The 16716-nt window shown below is 47.5% G+C and overlaps 1 protein-coding gene across 1 annotated transcript in view; it reads left to right on the top strand.

Annotated features, from left to right (window-relative positions):
* Znf366 (zinc finger protein 366) overlaps positions 1–16716 on the top strand; it is a 59131-nt gene that overhangs the window by 33467 nt on the left and 8948 nt on the right. The window contains exons 2-3 of the mRNA XM_005065613.4: positions 6425–7741; positions 11117–11308. Of these exons, the coding sequence (XP_005065670.1) occupies positions 6440–7741; positions 11117–11308 (1494 nt within the window). The 5' untranslated portion in view covers positions 6425–6439. The remainder of the gene's footprint in view (positions 1–6424; positions 7742–11116; positions 11309–16716) is intronic.

Below are 16716 nucleotides of genomic sequence, written 5' to 3'. Positions count from 1 at the left end.
TTATAAAATAGTATATATCCATGAGGATTCTGGAGATTTTTTTAAACAATACAAGACTCCAGTTGGCTTTGTATTGTCTCTTGGTGGTACTGAAGAATTGTTTTGGTCTGATTTTTTTTTAGACAGGATCTCTCTACAAAGCCCTTGCTGAGCTGGAGATCTGTAGACCAGGTTGGCCTCAAATTTAGAGATCTGCCTGCCTCGACTTCCCTACTGCTGGGATTAAAGGCGTGTGCCACCACACCTGGCTAACATTTCTATCTTATTTTATGTGTATATATGTCTGCATATATGTCTGTGCACCATGAGTGTGCCTGGACTGATGCCTGCAGAGGCCAGAGAGCATGTATGTGTGCCTGGTGTCCATGACTCCCTGGAACTGGAGTTACAGACAGTTGGGAGCGTCTGTGTGGGTGCTGGGAATTGAACCCAGGTGGTCTGGGAGAGCAGTCAGTCCTCTCAACTCCTGAGCCATTTCACCAGGAATTCTGATGCATATTCAATTAACTGTTTTATATGTGACCAAATCTTACAACCAGATGTGATGATTATTAGCTGATAATCATGTAGCCTTTAAACATGTAGGAGAAATGAGGTTTGTAAGATAAATGGGAGCGAGAAAGGCATCTGGAAGGCGCTGGCGTCTGATTACAAGGCATCTGGACACCTCTCTTTGGTCTTACTGCAGACAAAGAGGATAACAAGCAGAACATTCTTTGCTTTGAGGGCACACTGCTTCACCCGCAGGATGTATGTGGAGACCCCACACTTCCTGCCTGTCCCAGGCCATGAGACTGAACCACTGTCTCCCATCGCCTTCAGAGAGACTCAGACGTCTCCTGCTTCATTTTGGCCAGCAATTAGAAACTGCGTTTTAAGTCTCAAAGTCTCCAGCTAGGTTCAGAAAGAATGGGAAAACCATTAGAGCCTCCCTCCAGAGGGACCTATAATGAGGTCCCTTGTATGAACGAGGAGAGACAGTCAGTGTGTACTACCCCGCCCTGTCTTCTGTTCCCTCCTACACACACCCTGTCCTTCTGTTCCCTTCTGCTCTGCCTCTCAGCCTCACACTTCCCCTGATCCTCACCTCCTGCCTGCTTCACCCCTGTAGAGAACCGAGCACAAAGATAAACTACAGAAGCAAACCACAGGGCTCCTCAACATGTAGCCTCTCGCCACAGAGCATTGGCAAGGCTCACGGGATGAAGAGCGTAGTTCCTCTCTTTTATGTGAGAGTGAATATTGCTTGGCTTGTTTCAGGATGTACAGAAGCCGCTGTGGAAGAGGGGATAAATCTGCCCCTGGCATGCTGAGTCACTGTGACTCTTCTAATGCCACTTACCACAGTGACCTTCAAATCAGATGAGAACCACAAAATACCAGTAATTTTATTTGGGGGAATATTTATATTTTGGTACAGTAGGTGAATTCCTAATGAAAGGGCATTATTAGAAGCATTTCCCTCCAAATGTCACGTGGTTTCATTTTAGACTTTGCACTTCTAATTGATCCACATGATGGAGAAAATTATAATTACTATTTTTAATTCACCCATTCCCTATTTCCTCATAACTGACTCCCATGAACACAGCCTTGCAAAGAAGACACTGTAAGCTCCAGACTGTTTGAGGACAAATCAACCCCATCTCTCCCTCTTCAAACGGTGCTCCCTGGTCCAGTGCCCACTGAGTCTGGTGACTGAGTGAATGGTGTCAACAGTAATTGTTTTCTACTCTAAGAACTGAGCCACAGGAATTCTGCAGTTGTCTCTCCCATTGATACAAAGGACTGACTACCTTCCTAAGGGTAAAGGAGTCCAGAGAGGGCATGCAGCCTGTTCTTGATGCAGGAGCCTATTGCTGATGGTCTTCGGACTTTTTGGCAACCTGTTCCCTGGCTAGGCTGTAGAGCTTTGTGGTACTTGGAGAATGGCATCAGTCTAGCTAATGCTGCATCTGAGGGTTAGCCAGGGATCAGCGCTCACCAAGGGATTGTGTGTGGAGTACCTCCCACGGTAGCTGCAGCGTGCCCTTTGTGGGGTAAGAGAGCAGACAGAACGGGAGGACTAGGGCCTGCCCTAGAACTCGTGAGGGTGCCGCCAATCATGTTCATCGCATACCAAAAGTCACCATAACCTGAATCATGTAAGATAAAATTGCATACAGTTAGGCTTTGTATGAGGGCTTTACATATAAGAACTAAATAACCACTTCTCTCCAAGTGTCTTATTGGGCAGCTGCTTTGAGTCAGGCTCATGGTGGATATAGAGACACAGCATCAGACAACAGAGATCGGGTTTCTATTCTCCACAGCCTAGAGCAGTGTTTCTCAACCTCCCCACACGACAACCTTTTGTGCAGCTCCTCATGTGTGGTGACTCCAACCATAAAATTATTTCATTGCTACTTCATAACTGTAACTTTGCTACTGTTATGAATTGTAATGTAAATGTCTGTGTTTTTTCCAACGGTCTTAGGTGATCAACCTGAAAAGGGTCATGACCCACAGGTTGAGAACCACTAGTCTATAAGGACCTGCTAACTGATCTGCCTGTGTTGATCCCACACTGTCCTAGCAACCGTACTTTTGGATTTCCCAGACAAGTGATCTCCAATGTTAGATAAGACAATCCTTCAGTCTCTAACACACGCTAAGGTAGCTCCCAATCCTTCAGTTCAACTCTGCTTCCCTAAGCAGTCTGTAGGCAGGAGGACATCTTTAACAGAGGAAAAGAGGCATGGGGAAGTATTGCTAAACTCAAAAGCTATCACTATACACAACTAGTAAGCTCTTTGGCTCTTTGAGTATGTACAACTTCACCTCTGTGACAAGACCAACACAGCCTGGGGTAAAGCCTTGGTTTTGAGCCTGTCGAGTAGAGCTAAGATGCCAGTTGGTGGTAATTGACAGAAGTTCCAGCCAGTATCAATCCACTGGTCATGGACCCCAGCCCTCCTATGTTATCTACTCTCTTATCTCCTAAGGGCACACTGTTTAATATACTTTCTCATACTCTATTTTAAGCCTCTAACCATATGGGGATATCCAAGATCCCATTTGACAGATGGGAACAGCAGACCTCAAAGCTAACTTGCTCAATCTTCCACAGCCACTGATAAACCCAGACCCCTCAGCCTCCAGACCGATGCTCCTTTCATGATCCCACAACTGTCCACTTGAGAATTTCAGTTCTTTCTTTATGTGTGTTGTTTCAACACATGCATAACAGGCAGGAAACTGTCTTACAGCCTGCTGGTTTTCTCCAGAGTTCTGGAAGCAGCCTGCGATGACCACCAAGTAGAGGATTTCTGCTCTTCCCAGATGCAGATCTCGTGGTCAGTCACCCGTTCTCAAGTTTCTCTTGCCTCCTGAACAGGAATCCTGCAGTTGCCTGGGTGCCTGTGGATCTATTTTTGGAAGTAGAGGGAGGCACAAGGGGTGGTACACATTGGAGGTGTTGTAGGGTCTATTAATAATATTTTTTGCTGAGAACACCAGAATTGGAACTTGACTAAGTTCAAGACGAATGACCTCTGGGTTTGCCTTTCCACACCGCCGTTCCCAGCGCTGCTTCTTTTCTGAACTGTGGTGGGATTCTCCTAACACCTGGCATTCCAAGTCAGGGCACTGGCAGCTAGCAGCAGCCTCAGTTGATTGCTCTCCAAGAAGGCCAAGGGGGAAGCAGGGCTAATTCTCCTTGACCTCTGTAGGGGTTGGCAGTGTTCCCGAAGATCCTTCAGCAGAAGGGGCCTGCTGTTTTAAAGATCTGAACAAACAGCCATGGGTGGATCCCTGCTTTTTAAAACTTCCAGGGGTCACCATCTTTATTCTAGTGTACATAAAACACTCTTTTAGGAATTAGAGACTAGAAAGGCAAGCCTGAGGAAATTTATTTTAAGGTGTTAAAATATGATAAAGTATGATATTAGGATATACATATATAAAATCTCTGCCCCTGGGAACGTAATAGTGGCATTTATATTTTTTTTAAATCGTAGTTCAAAATATTTCATTGACTTACAAGTTTAAGAGTGACAACATGAAAATGCAAACATGTGCTTATGAGGTTAGTTTTATGGTAAGAGTGTCATGATTAATATACAAAAGGAGTTGACTAATTCATAATGTCAAACCTAATATTAAACAAGACAATAGCAGTGGGAATAAACTAAAATATCTTCCAGTTTCGAAATCAGTGATGACCTTCTTTTCCAAGTAGATTCCCCACAGAAGAAAGAGCATGTGATAGAAAAAAGGGGCCCCGTAACTCCAGCCACAACATTTCAAGTACCTCCTTAATAACATAACAAAACAGACTGAAAAATCATTACGAATTCTCAAATCATAGCTCTCTAGTCTGAACTAGAAATAACTGCTTGTTTTAACCAATTGGAGTAAAACAGAAACCACTTTGCTCTTCAGATAGTGTCAGGCACTAACCTTTAAGAATCCTTTTTGGTCCCTGTGGCCTCTTTGCCAAAGGTGATCTCTATCTAAAGGGACTCTGAAAGCAGTTCTGGCTCCATGAAACTCCAGAGAATAACTATTGCTCTGCCCAATACCATAGCCTTTCCTGAAGGCTAATCTAGAAAACCCTTGGTGCAGGCCACACTCATGTAACTCTGAGAATGTAGAGACCAGAGCCTGCTGTCCACCTAGCAAACATGAGAAGACACCAAGAAGCCCCCATGGTCCCCACCTCTGGCCTGTGTTATTTCGCAGCTGCACTGCCCAACTTTCCTTTGAAAGGCCATCTGCATGCTCTGGGAGACACAAAGCAAGGCATCTCTCCTCCTTAACACTATCACTTCCTACGACTGCCTGGGGTGCTTAAAGATCTTGCATTTTGTAAATAAGAATTTCATGAGGAAGCAGGACTTGCATTTGCTGGACACACAAGCTCTCTTTCTTAATTACTAAGCAGCAAGCCCAAAGAAAGAACGATGAAACAGGGCCATACTCCCTCCTTACTAAATGCAAAATAAATGTTAGTAGGCATCATCATCATCATTGTTATTATTATTTTAGTTCTCAGGACAACTCACGGAAGAGATTTAAATATAGTGTTTAAATATTTATGTAGTAAGGATATTTCCCCCTCAATAGATTGTATATGAACTTAGTAATCAAATATTAAAAACTCATTTTTATCTTAATTGCACTATACTTCTCAAATGTCTCAAAAAATCACGCTCACACATAATTCAGGAGTGTCTGTGTATTTGTAAAAGCTCAATGTGTCACCAAAGTTTCTAGGAAACAGAAGATGTCAGCTGTTTCTTCCTAGGACCCTCATTCTACACTCTTACCCACAGCCGCCAGGCACTTTAGGTCCCTGTTTCAACCCTTTATCCAGTGGCTCTAGTTCATCCCTTACATGCAGTAAGCCTACTGTTTCCTTGAGAGCCTCTAACAAGCAGAGAGGATATCAAAACTCAGAGGGTTTGTGTGGCAAGAACCCTCACTGAAAAGGCAGACACAGTCACTGGTTTATTCTATCGGTGTCATCGTGGAAAAGGAAGAATAATGGCAGGCAGGTCCATGAAAAGAAACATGCCCCTTGGTCCAGACTTTTGTCCACTGGTTCTTTTAGCAGTGTCGGAGAGGGTAATCACGGGGTAGGATCTGGCTTAGTGGGAGACACGGTTGGCTCCATAGGCTGTCCTTGACTTGAACATCTGCATGAGGGGAGAAACACAAGTGTAAGTTTAGAGATTCGCAACACTGGAATTTCCCCCTTGAAATGGCTTCTGATTGAGATTTAGAAGTGTATGGACTGACACAATGACTTGAGAACATGCAAACGCCCACATGTTTTCTCTTCATGTCAGTCTCCTCTACTCTGCCTATCTTGTGATTGGATACTCATCCGCAGTATGTCTGAGCTCAGCATTGAAGTCTTCTTTTATAGTCTTTGAATATTCTAATCCGGTGCAGCACACACTCAAGCACCAGCGGCAGAAGATGGTTTTCATATGCAAGAAACTGAGGGACAAAGCACATTAAAACCATCTTGGGAGATACAATGGGCAGCTCAGACTGACAAACTCAACATCAGGCTGTGCGACTTGAAGACATCGGCTCATCTCCAGGGCCTTGGGGCCCTCACTGTAAACAGAGGGGAGGAAAAGGGGGCAACATAAGGAACAGAAGAGTTTCAGGTTCCTTCCAGACAGATCCACTCCTTGCCTCTACCGTACTGAAGGTCTCTGGATCTGTAGTTTAGAACACGCCCTCGGAGCTCACTCTCCTTGGCTAGTACTTCTCACATTAGCCGCTGAGTTTAGAAACACTCAGAGGGTCAATATAGACAAGTATTGCTCCTTATAAGTTAGTATCGATCCGTAACCCAAACCCTAATTCAGAAAAGGAGGTTGAAAACAAAGCAAAGCAAAACCACACAACCGTTTCTTTCTCTTTAAAGGGGACCCTGCCAAGGATGCAGAAGGCAATGAAGATGGTCAAAGATGAGGATGGACCCTTCAACGCCTCCTTTCCCCACTGCCTACAGCCCGAGGCTTCCCGAGGGAAGGCTCCCCAAAGACACTCCTTCCCCGAAGCTCTCCGGGGCCCCTTTTCCCAGTTTCGATATGAACCTCCTGGAGACCTGGATGGATTTCCCGAGGTCTTCGAGGGAGGAGGGTCCCGGAAACGGAAGAGCATGCCCACAAAGATGCCTTACAACCACGCTGCGGAAGAAGCCGCGATTGCAGAGGAGAGCAAGAGCCTGGGCCCTCCGAACCTGGCTCTGCTTTTCCCGCAGCCACAGCGCCCTAAGTGCGACTCTCAGATGATCGACCTGTGCAATGTGGGTTTGCAGTTCTATCGCACCCTGGAGCACCTGGGGGGCAAACCCATCAAGCAGGAGCCGGTGAAGCCCAGCGCGGTGTGGCCGCAGCCCACACCTCCTGCCTTCCTGCCCGCTCCTTACCCCTACTACCCCAAAGTCCACCCGGGACTCATGTTCCCCTTCTTCGTGCCCTCGTCCTCACCCTTCCCCTTCAGCAGGCACACCTTCCTGCCCAAGCAGCCCCCCGAGCCAGTGTTACCCCGGAAGGTGGAGCCCCTGGAAAGCGAGGAGACCAAGCAGAAGGTGGAGAGGGTGGATGTGAACGTGCAGATCGATGACAGCTACTATGTGGACGTGGGTGGGGCTCAGAAGCGCTGGCAGTGCCCCACCTGTGACAAGTCCTACACCTCCAAGTACAACCTGGTGACGCACATCCTGGGCCACAGCGGGATCAAGCCGCACGCGTGCACCCGCTGCGGGAAGCTCTTCAAGCAGCTCAGCCACCTGCACACACACATGCTGACACACCAGGGCACGCGGCCCCACAAATGCCAGGTGTGCCACAAGGCCTTCACCCAGACCAGCCACCTGAAGCGCCACATGATGCAGCACAGCGAGGTGAAGCCGCACAACTGCCGCGTGTGCAGCCGGGGCTTTGCCTACCCCAGCGAGCTCAAGGCCCACGAGGCCAAACACGCCAGCGGGCGTGAGAACATTTGTGTGGAGTGCGGCCTCGACTTCCCCACCCTAGCTCAGCTGAAGAGGCACCTCACTACGCATCGCGGCCCCATCCAGTACAACTGCTCCGAGTGCGACAAGACCTTCCAGTACCCCAGCCAGCTGCAGAATCACATGATGAAACACAAAGACATCCGTCCCTACATCTGCTCTGAGTGTGGCATGGAGTTCGTGCAGCCCCATCACCTTAAGCAGCACTCGCTCACTCACAAGGTACGGGGGAGGGGCGCCTCTGGAGGGGGGTTGCTGATGGGTCACCAGGAGAAGGACAGAGCTGGGCACTTGTGGGTGGGGAGATCCCCGGCGCTGCTCCTACCTAAAATGTAGAGGAGCTGTGTAGCCCTGGCTAAGATACTCACCTTGCTTGAGTCCTGGGGCCTTCCCCAATTGACACAGCAAACAGTGAGCAACATGACAGTAGACAGTCAATTAAACCCTTACCCAGAATAGCCTTAGAGTTCAAGGTGGGACTGGAAATTACCAATGCAGACATTCGGAGAGGACATGGGGAAGAAGGAAGGAAGCAGCTGGCTGCTGTGATATTTCTGCTTAGCCTCCACGAAACCCTGGAATTTTGTTTCTAGAAACTTCTTTTAGGGCACTGGGGGAGGGGGAATACATGTCATCAGATAGCAGATCACCACTATGTTTAGGCTATGCCAATGAAAGCTGCCTTCTAGAGAATTCTCTGAGAGCTCTTTCCAGCTGAAGCAGGGCCTACTTCCGGCTTGTTGGCTGGTTCCTCTGTGAGACCTGCTTCCTCAGGTGGCTATAAACTGGAGCAGAGTTTGGCCTAGTCACTCAGGGCCAGCTCTTCCCTGTCGGCTTGGGTTCACTAGTCTGTGGTATCCTTATGGGAAGCAGGAGGAAGCTTCCTTCTTTGCTTGGCTTTAATTTCTCTGGGTTCAGATCTTCATGGAGAAACACAGACCCAAGGCTGGAGTTTCTATCTACCTCATTTGTAACTAGTGTTCTGTAGGTCATCAAGCTGAAGCAGGCAAGGCCCCAGTGGCATCTTGAGAGCTTCCTCCAGCTGGACTGACTTGGGTCTGCTTTGAGATGCCAAAAGGGGACTTGGCTCCCACTGACCCCTAGTCTCACCCTTGACCTCCTTGCTTTTCTTGGCAAGGAAGACTTCTAGGAAGCCAGTGTCTCTAAACCATCCTTTGTTTCCAGAAGGTCATGAGAGGACTGACCAGCTGAGGTAATGCTGTCTCTTTACTCTCCTGGGTTTCATTTGTTAGGTAGGACAAAACAAGCAGCAGAGATGTACTTCCTGCTGGACAAAGGGTACCTAGAGGCAACATCTGAGGGCAGCTGCCTGCCAATCACGGGAACCATTGGCACAGGACCTGTCCTTAGATTTGGCCACAAAGGCACCATCGACTTAGCTCATGGGTGTCTGTGGATGTGGAAAAGGAATCAGAGGTTATTGATTTTCAGTCATGTGGATTCTGCAAGGCAATAGAAAATGAAGTTCAGATGGGGAAAAGAACCTGTTGCCTAACATGTATTTCCTTCAAATCTGTAAACAAAGTGTGTTTTCAGTAGAAACAAGAGAAAACAGTAAGAGGTAGTGTTCACTGAATACTTGCTTGGTGGTTCCCAATTCATTCATGTTGATTCCTAAAGACACTGGGATCTGCTTCAGACTGAAAGTGAAGACACCAAGATGTAATGGGATCTATCAGGAACCCCAGCACCATTTACTTTTTTATTTTTGTGCTGATGTGCATACATATATGCAAATGCCTGTGTAAAGGCCAGAGGTCGACATCAGCTGTCTACTGTTGCTCTCCACTTTATCTTTTTGAGACAGGTTCTCTCACTGACTGGAGGTCATCACCTGACTAGAGAGTATGGTCAGCAAGCCTCTGGGCCTCCTCCTTTCTCTGCCTCCTAGTGCCAGGACTGCAGACACACCTTGCTATGCCTGGCTTTTTCTGTGAGCACCATGAATTCTTGTACGTTGTGTGCCACTCTACTTGGTTTATTCGTAGCTGGGGCTCCAACCCAGGGCTTCATATACACAAGGCAAGTACTTTACCAACTGGGTTATGGACCCAGACCCCACTACTTCTTCTTGAGAAGAGACCTCTTCACTACGAAAGACCATGGAACTTATTTCTTTAATGTTTCACAGTCAGCAAATGGTTGGGCAGACACATGAATCCATCCTTTAATACTTTGGGCTCACCAAAACTATAGAGTGCTAATCTTTTAACCACACTCCAACTTAAATAAGTGAGACTATAGCTAGAGTCAGAGCTAACTTGGAATCTCTCATTCCTTAGACCACTTATGGATACCAGACTGTATAGATTTTTAACGTGTTAAATTTGGTAACTTGTTCTCATCCTCATTTTAGTACCAAAGTTATTTGATTCTTCCCTTTTAGAAGTCATTCTTGCCTTGAACAACAGTACACACCTGTAGTCCCAGCTACCCAGGAGGCTGGAGCAGGAGGATTACTTGAATGCAGGGATCCAACACTAGCCTCAGCAACATAGTGAAGCCCTGTATCAAAAAGTCACTATTGAGCCTGGAGAGATGGCTCAGTTAAGAGAACTTGTTGCTCTTCCAGAAGATCAGAGCATGCTTCCCAGTGCCCACATGGTGGGTGGCTCATAACCATCTGTAACTCCAGTTCCAGGGGGCATTTGATTCCCTATTCTCACCCTCAGGTACCAGGCACATAGGTGGTATACACACATACACACACATATACATACATACATACATACATACATACATACATACATGCATGCAAGCATTCATACACATAAAATAAATCTAACATTGCTTTAAGTCATTGTGGATGGACACCTTTGGCACTGGCACTGGTTGTTGAGAAATCTAGCATTCCAAGCGGGAATGCCTGGAAAGGCTCTGAATTGAGAACACCAGCACTCAAGCCTTTAGACACTGTTCTATACATAGTGAGGAAACCAGATGACCTTCTGTTCTACTTTCCAGTTTAGGAGGTTGTCCCATGCCAAAAAATTTTCCAACAGAAGCAGCTGGACTGCATAAAGGAGGCTCCAGAGCCACTGCCCCCACAGGTCAGCATGTCCTGTGAGAACCCAGGGGGCCAACTGGAGAGGGCGATTATCTAGTTGTAATTGATTGAAGTGAGGATGAGTGGCTCTTTTGGGATTTTCGAGTCCATTAGTGAGAACTGGTGAGACATTGCTTTCCTTCTGGAAAATGATAATATCAGGTTAGATTTTTTCATCATCATCAAAGCCAGATTATAGACTCATTTCACATCATTCTACAGGGCTCTTACCAAAATCATATTAATCCTCCCAATTTGTTGCTGTAGAATTAACCCCATCAGTAGTGGAAACAATGGCTTTCTTTTCTTATAGTGGTCAGCTAGTTTATGATGTTCAGAGGGAGAAGGAAAAGTAGATGATGCAATCAACACCTTCCAATGAAATCACAACTTAACATGTGCCATTTGGAACTTCACATTTGTCTCCAAGTTTCTTGTGGATTTATGTGTCAAAGAGGCATATTCTATAGGCCTCATGAAAGCCTGGAACACATTCGACACTCACTACTGTGAATCTTGCCTCTCCACAGGGCGTGAAAGAGCACAAATGTGGGATCTGTGGGCGTGAGTTCACCCTGCTGGCCAACATGAAGAGACACGTGTTGATCCACACTAATATCCGGGCCTACCAGTGCCACCTCTGCTACAAGAGCTTCGTGCAGAAGCAGACCCTCAAGGCGCACATGATTGTCCACTCAGATGTGAAGCCTTTCAAATGCAAGGTGGGAAGAAGGGAGGACCCCAGGGGCTATGCAAAGGTCAGACAGGCAAGACCCTGGGGAGACTTCTACTCAGCTTCTTCAGGGGTACCACTCTGAGGCTCTGAGTGGTTCTGTGGCCAAGTCCAAATCACATGTTGCCCCTGTTTCTACCACAAATGTTCACAGCAGTTCTTAGCTGGTCCCTGTTTAAATGACTGTGGCACTAGCACTTGGGTCGGGCATGGGGTAGGCCGGTAGTCATGAAAAATCTGGGTGTAGAAAGCTCATTATAGAATGACTTGGAAGAGGAGGAAGGTGGGGGAGCACTACTGGTCTAGAGTGGAAAACCCAGGCTGGACCCATTTCCATTATAAGCCAGTGGATAGGCATAAAAAGGAATCTGAAAAACTAACAGAGAGAGAGAGAGAGAGAGAGAGAGAGAGAGACCCTTCCATGTCTTCCCTCCTCCCCTATTGACAAAGGGCTAAACCTTATAACATGTAAGCAGTCATCCCAAAGAGGATTCTGGTGTGCTGACTTCCTTCTCTCGGGATAGACTGCTAGTTCTTAAGGTAGTTACAGCACTATTCATGATAGCTAAGACATGGAACCAACATACAGACACATCAAAAGATGAGGTGAAGAGAAGGTACTCCATATACACAATGTACTATTCAACCATAAAAGGAACAAAACCCTATCTCTGTCAAACATGAATGAAGACCATGTTGGAGGACGTGATGTTAATTAAGTGCAATAAGCCAGGCACAGAGAGACAAATATTGCATGTCCTTGCTCAAATGCGAGAATTAAGTTGACCTCATAAAAGAAGAGCTGAGAACAGTGATTACTAGAGGCCAGGAAGGGGAGGAAGGAGAGGAGACAGACGTTAGGTGTGCAGAAATACAGTTAGGTGGGGGGGAGTGTGGCCTGGAGTTCCATAGTGCAGCAAGGCGACTAGTTATCAAGACTTTATTGAGTATTTCTCCAAAAGAAATTTTGGATTTTGAGCAATCCCAATATCAAGATATGGTGCTGAGTGTACTGATGACCTGGATCTGCTCATCACACATTCCACACATGAATCTAAGTATCATATTATACCCAACATATAGGTACAGTTACTATGTGCCAGTTGCAAATACAGGAAAAGTAGAAAAGGATCCAAAGCTAGCCCTTCCAAGGACCCCAGAAATGCTGTGTGGACTGAGGAGTAACAGAACTCAGCCTCCAGTGTTTTTCCTTTATTCCTAAGTACCACACGGCCCAGGGTCTAAGGACCTTTGCCGAACAGCTGTATCAGATTCCTTGGTTCATTTTTACTTTATCAGCTGAGAGGATACATGAGATCTTACAAGACCCTGGCTTCCCAAGGCTGCCCTGCTCCAGGGCTGTTTCAAGAGGGTTGCTTAGGTCTCTGTGGTTGGGGGACTATAGGGGTGGGTGTCATCCCACTCAGGATGAGAGAGCAGAGGGAGAAGAGAGGATAATGCATTCAGACAGTGGAGTGTGTCTATGTGAAATCGACATTTTCCTTTTCTGGTACTGCGTGTTGTCTAGGGTGAGGGTGACTCACTTTGCAATTCTATCCCTGCAATTGGATTCCCTCCTTCCAGAAGGGTAGGTGCTTTCATCCCTCGGTAGTGTGGCCCCCACTTGAAGGAACCCCCTGTGAAGTTGCCTTTTTTCCTGTGCTGGCAGCTTCTGCACAGGGTGAGGGGTCAGGAAGCAGAGCTTCCCTAGGCCTTGTGGACATTGTCTGGAGAGGGGCCCTCTCCCCCCACTCCTTTTCCTGCCACCCACTTCTGTTTCCCCTTCTTTCCTCCACGCTTTCTGTTGTTTGAAAGTCACATTATGCCCATCTCAGTACCTCCAAGTCACTGAACCCCACAAGGGCCTCTTCTCTCTCACTTCAGACACTCCTCTGCCTCCTTCTCACTCCACTGATCTCCTCAGCGCTTCACCATTGACAGTTGCTCCCCTGCAGAGATTTACTGCCTCCTATAGTGGAGGTGCAGGCAGGCCCTCTTATGCCTGGACAGCAAGCATGAATTGTTAATTGTCTTCCCAACCGTTGGCTGGAGTACAATTGTTATTAGATAATGGGGGCTACTTCTTAGTTTCTTCTCTAAAGAAATACACACTCTTCCAGTCAAGTCATCCCCCATCTGTACTGTACCTCCTCTGTTCCCTCAGTGGAGATATTCCTCCCTGAGATAGAGGGGTAGGCCAGTGCAGACACACAGTCTAGGGGAGCCCCTGAGATAGAAGGGTAGGTTACTGCAGACACACAGTCTACACAGTCTAGGGGAGCCCCTGAGATAGAGGGGTATGTTAGTGCAGACATACAGTCTAGAGGAGCCCCTGAAATAGGAGGGTAGGTCAGTGCAGACACACAGTCTAGGGGAGCCCCTGAGATAGAGGGGTAGGTCAGTGCAGACACACAGTCTACACAGTCTAGGGGAGCCCCTGAGATAGAGGGGTAGGACAGTGCAGACACACAGTCTAGGGGAGCCCCTGAGATAGAGGGGTAGGTCAGTGCAGACACACAGTCTAGGGGAGCCCCTGAGATAGAGGGGTAGGTCAGTGCAGACACACAGTCTAGGGGAGCCCCTGAGATAGAGGGGTAGGTTACTGCAGACACACAGTCTAGGGGAGCCCCTGAGATAGAGGGGTAGGTCAGTGCAGACACACAGTCTAGGGGAGCCCCTGAGATAGAGGGGTAGGTCAGTGCAGACACACAGTCTAGGGGAGCCCCTGAGATAGAGGGGTAGGTCAGTGCAGACACACAGTCTACACAGTCTAGGGGAGCCCCTGAGATAGAGGGGTATGTTAGTGCAGACATACAGTCTAGGGGAGCCCCTGAGATAGAGGGGTAGGTCAGTGCAGACACACAGTTTAGGGGAGCCCCTGAGATAGAGGGGTAGGTCAGTGCAGACATACAGTCTAGGGGAGCCCCTGAGATAGAGGGGTAGGTCAGTGCAGACATACAGTCTAGGACAGCTCCTGAAATGGAAGTCAGGGCAGAGCCAGTCTAAGCAGTGTGGGATCTTAGAACGTTCCTGGGACAGTTCTGCTTCCCTGCCCTCAAAGGTCTGCGAGATCTCTTGGGCCTGGTATTACAAGAAAGCTCTGTGGAACCAGGGCACAGGAAGTGTACAGAGCAGTGCACGCTGTGCCTAGTGCTGCATGAGCCATCATCGCTGGGTGGTTTTGGCCTCTGCTCACAGACAACTACGTCCTTCTCCTCCCCAACAATGGTCCCAGGAGCATGGGATAGTCAGCTGTGTGGCTCAGAAACTCCATTTTACCTTTTCCCTAAGGGTTGCTTAGGTTCTTAATGTCTGGTCTACATCACCAGATCCTATAAAAAAGTGAAATCCCAGCTTTGACAGGAGAGTCAGTTCTCACAGCACAGAGAGAACAGTAACTGGATGTCTCTTCTACGCGGTGTTTGGTCCTCTCAAAAGGCCAAAACACAGCTCGTCACCCGGACAGTGTTGTCTGTTAGATAAAAGGCATTCTCATCAAACTTAGCTGGCCCTGCTCTAGTGCTTAGACATTTCTGAAATAGCAATCCAAGCATGTCACCTTGACCAAGCCCCGTCTTCCTGAATGCTCCAGAAACATGCGCCAGGTTCTCCTTCTGCTCCTTCCCACTTCCTTGCCATTGCACTCTCTGAACTAGCCTTTGGTACCATCAGTCTTCGTTATTTCACCAGACTTTCCTGGAATGTATGGGTTCCATGTCATACAGGCTCCTCCGTGTGCATGAGAACCACCGGGTGGAGAGATCTGTAAAGCCTGAGGCCCCGTTCACATCTCAGAAGGGCAGGGCGATCTGATCTTGAGTTGTCCTGTGGACTTTGTTTCCTATCCACTTTGGGCTGGGTAGAAATCTGGCCCTCGGTGAAGATGGTAGGAGATTGCAAGGGTTAGACAAGAGAAGGAGGCCACTTGTTCATTGCTGTGCGCTTCATAACCAGCTGAGACAAATGTCTGGCCAGGGACATAGGGATGATGGGGAACAAGCCTAAGCAGTTACACCCAAGCTTGATAGTCATAACATAGGATAGTTAGTCTCTTCCCATGATTGACATGGCTGGGGGAAAACGGCCAGGCTTGCTTCGCTTCAGCAGTGAGTTAGTTCTATTGCCTCTCCCCCAACATTTGCAACAAAAAAGATTCTTATAGTAATAGTCTAATTTCTTGGGACTTTCATCATTAAAACACCCTTCTCAACATAAATCCTCCTGCTGCAGTATGACATAGTTCTCATTGGAAACAGCTGTCCCCAGTGAGCAGAGATGTTTACTGGCTGTAGAATTAAGAATTAAGTATTAACAACAGGATGGAAAATTAGTGGAGAGGGAAGTTTTCCATTCTGTGTTTCTTTCTTACACACACACACACACACACACACACACACACACACACACGCACGCACGCACACACACAGACACACGCACGCACGCACACACACAGACACACACACACAGACACACACACACACACACTTGTATATGTCATATATTTATTTATGACTGCCCTTCTGGACTCTTTCTATTGGCCCAACTTCTAGACTCTTTGCTCCTGGGAGCTAGCTGGAGTTAGTCCAGAGACCCAGCCTGTAGACTTAAGCTATGTTTCACAAATACTCTTCCCAGATTCTGCGTAAGCACACAGGCCTTGATTTGGATACTATCCTCGGAGTGGCCACACTCCATAATAGCAAAGAGCCAGCTGCTGTCTTTGGAAAACCTGTCCAGGAAAAGCTTCCATCCAGAATTTCCGGGACAAATTCTCTTTTGAGATGGGTGAAGCCCAGAGCTGCCTAAGTTATGAATCATTGGGTCATCTACAGCCTTTTCGACAGCAGAGAGCTGAAGGCTGGAGGCCTGTGAGTAGAGCAGAGGGGTGAAGTCGGCTCCGAAAGGGTCTTTACTTCCTCTCCCAAAGTGACTATAGGCTGTTGGGTCCACCCGGCTGTTTACAGGGACTCAGTGCCTGGGATCAGAGTTTTCAGGCTGGCATGGAGGGGGTTAAGGCTGTGACCAGATAGCAGCCCTTTGGCAGCAAAGCCCTCCTCCTAGGCAGAAGGAAGGATATAGCTGCATGAACTTAACAATGCCTAGCATGTCCCCAGGGGCCCGCCTGCAAATAGATTTCATCTTGCTTTCTCTTGTACTTTTCAGAGCTTCCTGTTTTCTCACGGTCCTTTTGGACAGTTTACAGTCTCTCTCTCCCTCCCTCCCTCCAGCTCCCTTTGAGGAAAGGAACACCCTTCTATTAAAGAGGGAGCGGGGGAAAAATGCAAGGGAAGGACGTTGAGCTGACTGGAGCTCTTTGACCTTTCTTCTCGGGATAGGAAGAAAAGCTTCCTGGGGCATCTTAGCTCTGAAGCTCACCTCAGACATTTGCAGCTGGGT

The sequence above is a fragment of the Mesocricetus auratus genome, unplaced genomic scaffold, assembly GCF_017639785.1.
Source record: "Mesocricetus auratus isolate SY011 unplaced genomic scaffold, BCM_Maur_2.0 Super-Scaffold_100020, whole genome shotgun sequence".
Lineage (NCBI taxonomy): Eukaryota > Metazoa > Chordata > Mammalia > Rodentia > Cricetidae > Mesocricetus > Mesocricetus auratus.
Note: the sequence above shows the minus strand (reverse complement) of the source record. Positions and strands in the feature narration are given on the sequence as shown.